We start from the raw sequence: 12247 nt of genomic DNA on the forward strand, positions 1-12247 counted from the left end.
TGCTCACTAGTATGCATAGATCAGTGAGTGCCTGATAATTATGATATATGAAAAAGCAATTTACATTGCTGGTTGGAGTGTCATAAAAAATGTTTGAAAGAAAGTGTCACCTTAGACTGTTGGAATTAATTGTGTATAAAATCTGTTATTGCAGTTTTGGTCTTTTAAGCATTTTAAGTGTAACGTGAGAATTTTATGCTTTAGCATATGTCAAAATGGCCAAAACTGCAATAACAAATTTTATAAATAAATAATTTATGGCATGTTGAAACATAATATTATTGTTGGTTCGACTTGTAAATGGCCAAATGGCCAAAACTGTACAAGTGGATTTTATGAATAAATAATTTCAACTGTCCAAAGTGATGATGATGTATCTCAATGAAAGTCTTATTGTTTTACAGCCTCTTCAATTGTAGCATCACTTATGCAGACTATAAAAATAAATATGGTTACCTTCAAACGTAAAAAGTGCAGAGCAGATTATGGCACGTTCATGAAAAGAATAATTTCAAAATGCAGTGGATTCAAAATATGCATATTTGGAACACAAGCAGCAAAATATGAAATTTCCTGTACCCATCATTTTTTTTTTTTTTTTTTAAATTACACAAACAAGCAAGATATAACCATATTAACAGCAAGTCTTTGGTTACACAGAAAAACTGTGATTGGTTTGTGCAGAGTCTAGTAGCAGATGTGAAATGTTTTACATGTCTAACTTTAAAACATGAAACAGTTGAAATAATGTAATGATTACTGAATTGAAAAAGAAACATATGTTTAACTTACAGGAAAAGTACTTGGGTGAACAGCTGGATCATTCTGTCAGATGAGCACAATATGTCAACAACAGTATGAGTTGCTCAAATAACATGCACATCTGACATGACAACCTGTTCTTTTTCTTTCATAATAAACACTGGGAAAGACATGAAGACATATATATGCTTTACTTGATTAAACATTTACCTTTTCAATCATTTTGACAGATTTAGAGGATACAGAGTATCTGATTCTTGGAGATTATATAGCTTACAGGTTGTTGGTTGTTTACAGTTGAGTACAGTATCCTGTGGTGTCTACATATAATGTTGAGCAATTACATATAAATTTTTTGATATCAATGATGTTCATAGGGAATGTTGAAAGCTTTTGTCTTTCTCACCGTCACCCTCACCCCCTCTCTACCTCCCACCCTCCAACAAATTAAACAAGGGAGCTATTGCAATTAAAAATATTGAAAAAGAAGCTAATACAAAATGGTTTTCTGAGAAAGTTAAGAAGTGAAAGTGTTTTTACCAGAGAAGGTTATAAGGTATTTTATATTTGTGCCAATGTAAAAGTCATTTGATAATTTGCCACTTTTTTAATTTGAGCAACTACTTTACAAGATCCTCCCCAAAATTCTGTGCAATACTTTAAAAGATTTGCTGCTACATGAGATTACAGGTAAAACAGAAAATAGATGTAGATTATTTCTTTTCTCCCAGTGTTTTGGTTTTGAGGGAGCACGATATATCTATCTTCCTTCACCGAGTCCTCCTTGTCCTCACACTAAGGATGAAGGAATTATACCAATTAACTGCAGAGACATAATTAGTTTTTGGTTACTAAAGTGCACAAATATTTTTCAATATACACATCATGGCACTATTATTTTACTACTTTACTTTTCTTTCCTCTGCAAGAGAAGAGAAGTACTTGCACTGGAACATATTAAATGATATTTATTTTCACCTTTCTTATGCAGGTATGCTACATTATTTTCTAATATGGCAAACATCCTCACTGGAATGAGGCTGAAGTTTCTGTGTAGCTTTGTAATTAGATGTGACTGCACTTTAACAACCATTATGTTATGTTTACTGTATTACTTACCCGCCAGTCTGGATCTGTTTCTTCTGATGATTCTTGCTTTCATAATATTTTTGCAGTATCAGGGCACACTTCTCCTTCAGAAACTTTACCTCAACACTGCAGATAGATAAACACAAATAAATCACTAAGAAGTGTTTAAAAATCAATGTTCCTTTCTTGTTACATTCTAATTAAAATATTAAAGAGAACATTTTTGAATATTTTAGTCCCTTGGTGCAAATTGTAGTCACATTCTGCATACATAATTATTCTGAAAACAAACAAATACACTTTAGTAACACTGTCTCTCTATAAACCCTCCTCAGGGGACACCGTCTTAATGTAGCACTGTCCGTGCAGGCGAGTGCTATGCCGGTGGTAGCGTAGCTAACAGCAGGGTCACCCATGTCGGACAGGCCAATGGGGCGGAACCAGACGAAGTGTGTCCCACAATGACCTATCTCCTGTCCCCTGTCCGATCGTATCCTAAGCCTATCCCTTTCCCTTATCATTCTTAACTTACTACAACATAGGGCAAGGAGGGCTCTAGAGGCATGGTGAAGCCAGTCTCCCTAAGGGAGTAAACACGATACAAATCACCTGCTGCCTTGCAGTAAGTAGAGGGAGCTACAAAGGCTAAGGATGCTACCCTGAACATGGAGCCAGCTAACCTGCGAGCTGTAAGGGGCAACTCCCCAAACTACTGGGCAGAAGATAAACAATCTCCACCTGTAAAACATCAATTGTTGCGAATGCTAGCAAAGGAATAAGCGGACAGATATTTCGATGACGAAGAAAAAAAGGATAAGAGATATGCACATAGGAACATGGAATGTGTGAAGCCTATACCAAACTGGAGCCCTACGTCAGCTGCTAATGCAAGTAAACAATTACAGTATAAAAATAATGCCTCTCCTGGAAATTAGGTGGAAGGGGAGTGACATAATGGATGCAGGAAATTTCACTATCTTCTATAGTGGCGGGAAGATGAATACCTTTGGAACAGGGTTTGTGGTCACTAAAGAACTGAAACATGCGTTGATGTGCTTCCAACCAATCAATGAACGGATGTCCATATTAAGATTAAGGGGAAAATTTTTCAACATTACAATAATAAATCTACATGCATTCACAGAGGAGTCAGATGAACAACAGGACGAGTTTTATATCAAGGTAGAATAACTGTATGATCAGGCCCCCAAACATGATTTCAAGATATTAACAGGAGACCTGAATGCAAAAATAGGAAAAGAAGAGGCCTTTCAGCCAACCACAGGAAGACATAGCCTCCATGAAATAGAAAACGACAATGGACTTAGAGCTGTAGATTTTGCTGCAAGCAAAAACATGACTGTCGGCAGTACATGTTTGCCACACAAAAAAAAAAAAAAACATGGATTTTACTAGATGGACAAACCGAAATCAGATAGACCATATACTGATTGATTGGAGACACGGATCGGACATAATGGATGTTAGGAGCCAACGTGGAGTTGACTGCAATTCAGACCACAATCTAGAGAGAATTAAATATAGACAAAGGATCTCACTATTGAGTAAACAAAAAAGCCACAAACAAAAGATGTTTCACACTAAGAAACTGAAGTTAGAAGAAATACGGAGAGCATATCAGAAGAAAATAGAAGAGGATCAAGAATGATACCGACACATCAAATGAACATTTAGAAGTAATGTGGAAATGATGTAAGACTGCAACCCTCAAGGCAGATGGAGAGGTTTTAAGACATGAACGGGCTCAAAGTAAGGAAGATTGGTTTGACGAAGGATGTATGAGAAGAACTGAGGAATGTAATATAGAACGAATGAAATTATTGTAGAGAAGAACTTGAGCAAATCTGAATGAATACAATGAAAAACACCTTATAGTGAAGAGGGTCCACAGGCAGAAGAAAAGAGCACTAGAAAAGAAAAAAACTGGAAGAAATTGAACAGCTAGAAGGAGAGAAACATAGTCATGAAATGTACCAAAATATTAAAGAAGGAAAGACCAGGTTCCAAGCCAGAACAAATGTGTGTAGGAACAAAGAAGGGGATTTGGTAGGGGAGAGTAATAAAATACTTGACAGGTGGGCAGATACTTACAAGAGTTCTTCCAGACCCCAGCCCGCAGTAATTTATCAAAGTACTCTTTCCATCTTTTCCTTATCTCCTCTGGTTGCATTAATAGCTCTCTGCTTTCCCCTTTTGCTAGCTTTGTGTGTGTTTTTTCCTTTCTCATACTCTTTGTAATTCCATATATCATCCTCTTGCCACTAGTAACATCTTTTTCCAACTCTCGGGTGAATTTCTCCCAAGCTTTTCCTCTTTTCTTCTGCTACTATTTTCTTACACTTATTTTTACTATCCTGGTATTTTCCTTTTACTTTCAGCTGTTTGGTCTCTGTTCCATTCGTACGAGCCTTTCTTCTTTTCTTTTACTGCCTCCTTGACCCTCCCATTCCACCATGGTGACCAGGAACCCACATAAACATCACAGTGGCTCCATCAAGAGTGAGCGAAAGCTTTCATGGGCCTGTTGCATTAAGGGATGGAGAGTATAAAGCATATTGAGGCTCTGAGGGTCACTAAAGAGAGTGGCAGCAGATGATGCAGTTGAAAAGCCTGTGTCACTGTATATACCGTGTGGCATGATGTAGGGCGAAGAGCTCTGCTGTGAATATTCAGCAGTATTCTGGAAGCTGATACCAAAAAACGTCAGTGCCAATGACGATGCCACACTCAAAGGGAATAGGTGTGAGTGGAGTCCGAAAGAAATGAGGGTGCTCCCATGTTAAGGCAGATGAGGTTAACGTGACTGAGAAGGTCAGCCAGGAGGGCACCTCTCAGACAGGTTCTGGGAGAACTCCAAAGGGAATGGTGCAAAATTAAAGTCAATGAGCACCAGAAAGGGGTGAGGGAGTCGCCCAGTAAGCTGGAGGAAGTCAACCCTGGTGAGACCAAATGATGGAGGAATATAAATGGTACAAAGAGAAAAGGTCAAGTGAGAAAGAAAATGCAGACTGCAACAACTAGAAGCCAGGGAGATGGGTCAACTATGGACATTTTCCTGAATGAGCAGCTTAACGCCCCCATGAGATGGAATGCTGTATTCGGGGGGGGGGGGGGGGGGGGGGGGGGTGTCAAAGCAGATCGCCAAGAAATGCAAGAGCTCAAAGCAGTCATCTACAGAGGCGGAGTTACACATTTGGCCGAGTGTTGACAGGACATTTGAGTATGGTTGTAACGATGACACTGGTAGCAGTGCATCAGGTTCGGAATGAACGGTCAGACTGTGATAATTGTATAACCTGCTTCAATCTTTGATGGATGCACCACTCTACGAAAGCAGAAAAGAGTGTGTGTGGACACTAAGGATGTATCTACCTTTTTCATCACCCCGTGGACTGCAATGACCCCCGATCAGAGAGGTATGTCTGGATTTCAGATCATCTAGAAGCCTAGTGCAAATAACACCATAGGAAGAATTCAGTGTTCGATGGGCCTTGACATGAACAGGCTAGCCATGAAGGAGTGAAGCCACAAGTAGTAGTTGCGCTTGAGAATCAGAATTAGTTTCCAAAAGCAAAGTACCATTTTGCAAACGAGAGCAGGATTTCACAAGGCCAGCAATGGCATCACCACCTTTCTGAATAATAAACAGATTTACCATAGCAAAGAACTTCAGTGCACAAAACCATGAGGAATCATGGTGCAGCTGGGAGGGTCTTTGAATCATTAGCCTCGTTCTGTTTACATTTTGTAGACGTTGAATGAGATGACGATGACTGGCTCATTGCGAGAAAATCCCCCGTGATTGCCAGCATCTCTGATGGCATGCCCCTTCCAACTGGGAAACTCCCCTCAGAAGAGGGCACATCTTCCTTATGTGATTGTTCACACCTGACAGAGGAACCAATCGGCAATTTGGGAAGGTAGCAGTTCAGGTAGTCACCCATCCCTGGGCCTGGCCTGTACTAGGGGGTACATGCAAATCCTACCTGTCAAACTGGGATTGGCAATTGTGCGTTACCCAGTCACCTGTTACATGCCACACACATGGGCTGGCCTTCAGTAGTGCACAGGGAGGAAGAAGAAAAAGAGGAACCTCAAATGCCAAAGATGAGAAAGGATAGGAGAAGGGCAACAAGGAAAGAGAAAATGAATGGAAAGCAGTGGAGAGAGTGTTCTGATATTGGCTACTGAATATGCACAACACATTTTCAAGAACATCCCAGACATGTTTCCCAAGGGAGGGGAAAAAGAATAGCAAGAGGATACACATGCAGCATGGAAGGGAAAATATGCTGCAAAGGCTGTGGTCCCATGGTATCCAAGCAGGAACACACCAAAAGTGGCGAGCCCCCTGTGGGTATGTTGGGAAAGTGATGTTAACAATCTGACTGCCACGGACAACTATTGCTGGATTTCATGCCACTAAGTGCAACCATCAATGGCAACAGTTACTGTTCCACACTGTTACATCTGCAGGCTGCTATCAGGAAGACGCATTGAGGAATTATTGTTGTGAACAATGTGGTTATCCTTCACAACAATGCGAGATCACATGTGACAAACTGTCAACAAGCTCCAGTAATGCAGGAGTAGGTTTAATAATGAATTTGAAAATAGGAATGCAAGTAAGCTACTATGAACAGGATACCAAACACATTATCATAGCCAAGATAGGCATGAAGCCCACATCCATCACACCAGCTAGCTCTGCAGATGATAAAGACATTGAAGAAATGCACTGTAAGATAAAAGAAATTATTTAGATATTTAAGAGAAATGAAATGTTTATCGTGATGGGGATGAATTTGGTAGCAGGAAAAGGAAGAGAAGGAAAAATAGTACGTGAATGTGGAATGAATGAACGAGGAAGCCACCTGGTAGAATTTTGCACAGAGCATAATTTAATCATTGCTAACACTTGGTTTAAGCATTGCGAATATGTATATTGTACATGTGTAAGAGACATGGACACACGGGAAGGTTTCAAACTGATTATATAATAGTAAGACAGAGATTTCAGAACCAGGTTTTAAATTTTAAGACATTTCCAGGAGCAGTTGTGGGCTCTGACCACAATTTATTGAATATGAACTGTAAATTAAAACTAAAGAAATTTCAAAAAGGTGGGCAATTAAGGAGATGGAGCCTGGACAAGTTGAAAGAACAAGAGGTTGTTAAGAGTTTCAGATAGAGGATTAGAAAACTATTGACTACAACAGGTGAATGGAGAAAATGGATGGGGAGCTTTGAGAAATGAAACAGTGAGGGTAGTAGAGGATCACATAGGTAAAAAGAAAAGACCTAGCAGAAATCCTTGGATATCACAAGATGTGATTGAGGAAAGGAGAAAACATAAAAATGCAACAAATGAAGCAGGTGAAGGAGTATAAAACACTTAGAAAAAATGAGACAGAGAGGAAGTGCAAAATGACTAAGCAGGAATGGTTAGAGGACAAATGTAAGTATTTTGAAGCACGCGTAACTAGGGGAAAGATAGACACCACCTACAGGAACCTTAAAGAGGTCTTTGGAGAAAGAGAAGCATCTGCATGAATATCAAGAGCTCAGCTGGAAAACTACTCCTAAGCAAAGAAGGAAAGCTGAAAGGTGGAAGGAGTATACAGTGGCTCTATTAAAGGGAGATGAACTTGATGACATTATAGAACTAGAGAGGACAATGACGACGATGAGATAGGAGATACTATACTGCAAAAAGAATTTGACAGAACACTGAAAGGCCTAAGTTGAAACAAGGCCCTGGGAGTAGGTATCATTCTGTCACAACTACTGATAACACTGCCATGACAAAACTTCTTCCATCTGGTGTGCAAGATGTATGAGACAGGCAAAGTACCCTCAGACTTCAAAAAGAACATAGTAATTCCATTTCCAACAGAGGTGCTGACAGGAGTGAACATTACTTCATTATCAGTTTAATAAGTCATGGTCACAAAATACTAACCACAAACTCTTTACAGAAGAATAGAAAAACTGGTAGAAGCCAACCATAGGGAAGATCAATCTGGATTCATGAGAAATATAGGAACACGAGAGGCAACACTGATGCTACGACTTATGTTAGAAGAGAAGTAAGCAAGGGCAAACCTACATTTTCAGCACTTGTAGACTTGGAGAAACCTTCTGACATTGTTGACTGGAGTACTCTCTTTGAAATTCTGGAGATAGCAGGGGTAAACTACAGGGTGCAAAATGCTAATTACAACTTGTACTACAACTAAACGGCAGCTATTAGAGCCAAGTGGCATGAAGGACAAGCAGTGGCTGAGAAGGGGAGACAGGGTTGTAGACTATTCCCAACGTTATTCAATCTGTACACTGAGCATGCACTTCAAGGTTTGCCGATGACATTGTAATTCAGTCAAAGACAGCATAAGACTTGGAAGAGCTGTTGAACAGAATTGACAGCATCTTGAAAGGAAGATATACGATGAACATCAACAGAAGTAAAACAAGGATAAGGGAACTTATCCACAGTAAATCAGGTGATGCTGAGGGAATTAGTTTAGGAAACGAGACACTAAAAATAGCAGATAAATTCCAGGAAAATAACTGACGATAGCCAAAGTAGAGAGGACAGAAAATGTAGACCAATAGAAAGAAAAAGTGTTTCTGAAGAAAAGAAATATGTTAACATCAAATATAGATTTAAGTTTTCGGAAGTCTTTTCAGAAAGTATTTGTACGGATTGTAGCTATGTACGGAACTGAAATATGGATTATACGCAGTTTAGATGAGAAGAGAACTGAAGCTTCTGAAACTGAAATTTTGATACTGAAATATGTTTATGAAGTTAAATGTTTAGAATGTTACATATTTACAGCCAATATCAATGATGAAACAATGTACATCTGATAACTGTTACCCGAGTTATACAAATGCTTGGCTGAGATGGTTTTCGGACACAATGATGGTCTAATCCTAGACTAAAATTGATCATCTCTAATAAGATGTACCATTACAGCTGTGTATTGCATAATGCACTTCTTAACAGTCATTAAAGTCCATAAAATATCACCAATTTAGTATTTGAGGAAGGTGTAGGGGGTAAAAATCATAGACAGAGACCAAGAGATGAATGCAGTAAGCAGATTCAGAAGGATGTAGATTACAGTAGTTATTCGGAGGTGAACAGATTTGCACAGGGTAGAGTAGCACGGAGAGCTACATCAAACCAGTCTTTGGACTGAAGACCATGACGACGATGAGGAATGTAAGACAAAGGGTGATTTACAGTGAACACCTCAGTGATATGACTATTCTCATCTGAGTCAAAAGCACATCAACACCAGCTATAGTAGTTCAGGTATAATTCTAAAATCACAAGCAGAAGAGGTAGTGTACACAAGGGCACTGAAGTGGTAACTCAGTATGTAAAGTGAGATGACTATCATGTAACATGGGGCATTGAAATGCAAAGAAGGAGAAGGAATAGAAGACAGAATTACAGGAGAATAGGGGCTCAGAACTAAGAATAAGAGGAAGATTTCTTGAGTTAAACATAAATTTCATCTAATAGTACTCAATACACTGCTCACGGCCCACAAGAGAGGGAGGCATACTTGGAAAATGTATGGATACATGGGAAAATACCAGAAGGATTGCATCACATTGAGACAGAGATCAGATTTGAATTGTAAGGCATACCCCAGAGCAGATACAGACTCAGGTTTCAGTATAGTAATGAAAAAGAATAGGCTGAAGTTTAAGAGAAGCAATGTGTAAAGAAATGTGATGTTGGTAGAAATAATGTACTGAGGAATGATTACTTGTGTTGCGTTTGAAATTATCTGGCACTGTAGATACTGTTATGCTGGACAACACAACAGCTATTTCAGTAGAAGACAAGTGGACATACCTAAAAACGGGCAATCACAGAAATTGGGCTGATAAATACAGGGTGTTTGAAAAAGAACTCCCTAGTTTTAAGTATAAATTTAATAGGAAAATAAATGAAAAATTACATCAATGAGTACGTATCACGAAAGAGAATTCCTTCAAGTTTTGTTTAAAGTTAGTAGACATCAATGTGGGATCCATTTGTTGCCCTGCACACGCCGAGACAATATTCCACTTCTCACCAAATATTCACAAACATTTCAGGTGAAACTGTCCCATTCGCTGGGGCGATTCTTTTCTGTAAATGATTGATGTCTCTGATCTTTTCACTGTACACAACATTTTTTATGCGGTTCCAAAAGAATAAGTCCAGTGGGGTTAAACTGGGCTTCGTAGTGGCCAAGGTATTGGGCCAGCCCTAATGTAACAGCTGCAATTTATAGGCGTGCAACTTTAGTCTTAAGCACATCATCACACACACAGTACCTTTAGGCACTTCTAATTGTAGACTACATCTGGCCAATGACTTCTTTGGGCTCCGAACACATGCAACACGCATCTGTTCAACATCATCTTCAGAAGTTGTCAGTCTACCTGGTGATTTTGCCTTTAAAACACTACTGGTTTCCTTGAAAGACTTTAGTCAATGATGGATAGTTTTTGCTATAGGTGGTTCACCACCATACTGATTGTTGCACTGTTGTAACTGACACACTGCACTTTCTGTAGCGAAGTACATATTGTTGCTGAGTTGCTCAGCTCTGCTCTGCACTGCACTGCACTGCACGCATGCCTGGACTAAACTGAGGGAACAGAGGAAACAAACAGCACTTGTGCCGTCTCAAGGTCAAGCAGACCTACCAACTGCAGGGGAGCCTAGCTTGGAGAGTTGATGTATCAGACACCACAAACTAGAATAGAGTATGTCACTTTCTACAGGTTCCAGGACACATTTAAACTAGGGAGTTTCTTTTTTTTTAATTTTTTCAAACACGCTGTATAGGTACAAGGAAGGTAACTATGAAGAAACCATGCATAACAGAAGAAATAACTGACTTGATTGATGAAAGGATACACAAGAATATTTAAGAAATAAAGGTATATGACTATTTAGTCACTAACGACTTAATTCAATATGAAGAGCGGGGAATAAATCAAAATGGCTGCAGAAAGAATGTGAAGAAATCAAAAATGAAATGTTCATCAGAAGGATGGATTCAGTATATAGGAAGGTCACTGTATCTTCTGCTGAAATTAAAAACAATCCATCAAAATAAAGAGTATGAAAGGAATTCCACAGTTCCATGCAGAAGATACAGGGCCTCTACAAGGGAAAGAACCTGCCTACTGATGCAATAGAAGAAGGAATGAATGTATATTTGGAAGACACCAGGGATCTAGCATTAGAATCAGAGTTTGACAACACTTCAGAAGCTTTGCAACCTAATAAGGCCAGAGGGATCGAAAACATGCCTTCAGACTCTCTTACAGCATTGGAGGAGTGGTGGTGAAATGATTACTCACGTTAGTTGTGTAGAATATGAGAGAATGGAGACAGACAGTGACTGTCAGACATTTGGTAAGAAAACATCCATGCAATGCCAAAGATTACAAAGGCGGATAAAAATGAGAAGTAACAAATTATCAGCTTAACAGCACATATTCCCAGTTGGTGACAAGAATAATACACAGAAGATTGGTAAAGAGAATCCAGAAACTATTAAATGACGATCAGTCTGGCTTTAGGACTAGTAAATGTAACAAGAGAGGCAGTTCTGAGGGTGCACTTGTTAATGGAGGCAAAACAAAGACAAATCAACTTCTCTTCATAGAATTTGTCAACTTAGAAAAAGTATTCAACTATATAAAATGGTCACCAAAAATAGGTAGAATTGAGTAAAACAGATGTGATTTCTGGCAATGTAGTGTTATAGACCCTCTGTTGTTACTTATGTATACAAACAATTTAGGAGATAATCTGAGCAGCCGTCTTAGGTTGTTTGCAAATGATGCTGTCGTTTATTGTCTAAGTACAGTCATCAGAAGATCAAAAGCGATTGCAAAACGATTTAGATACAATATCTGTATGGTGCACAAATTGGCAGTTGACCTTAAGAAATGAAGAGCATGAGGTCATTTATCTAAGTGCTGAAAGGAATCCATAAAAAATTCGGTTATATGATAACTAAATCAAATCTAAAGGCCATAAATTCAACTAAATACCTAGGAATTACAAACAATTTAAATTGGAAATAACACACAGAAAATGTTGTGGGGAAGGCAAATGAACCAAAGACTGCATTTTACTGTCGGAGCACTAAAGACACTGCCTGTATTATGCTTGTCCATCCTCTTTTGGCCTACTGCTGCTTGGTGTGGGATCTTTACCAGACAGGATTAATGGAGTACATAGTGAAAGTTCAAAGAAGAGCAGCATATTTTCTATTATCATGAAATAGGGGGGAAGAGTGTCACAGATATGATGTGGGATTTGGGATGGACATCATTAAAACAAAAG

General features: G+C 39.0%; 1 protein-coding gene across 1 annotated transcript in view; it reads right to left on the reverse strand.

The window, feature by feature from the left end:
- Positions 1–12247, reverse strand: part of LOC126338700 (exocyst complex component 5) — a 113294-nt gene that overhangs the window by 46439 nt on the left and 54608 nt on the right. Inside the window, exon 10 of the mRNA XM_050001575.1 lies at positions 1882–1977. Within this exon, the coding sequence (XP_049857532.1) occupies positions 1882–1977 (96 nt within the window). The remainder of the gene's footprint in view (positions 1–1881; positions 1978–12247) is intronic.

The sequence above is a fragment of the Schistocerca gregaria genome, chromosome 1 (genome assembly GCF_023897955.1).
Source record: "Schistocerca gregaria isolate iqSchGreg1 chromosome 1, iqSchGreg1.2, whole genome shotgun sequence".
NCBI lineage: Eukaryota > Metazoa > Arthropoda > Insecta > Orthoptera > Acrididae > Schistocerca > Schistocerca gregaria.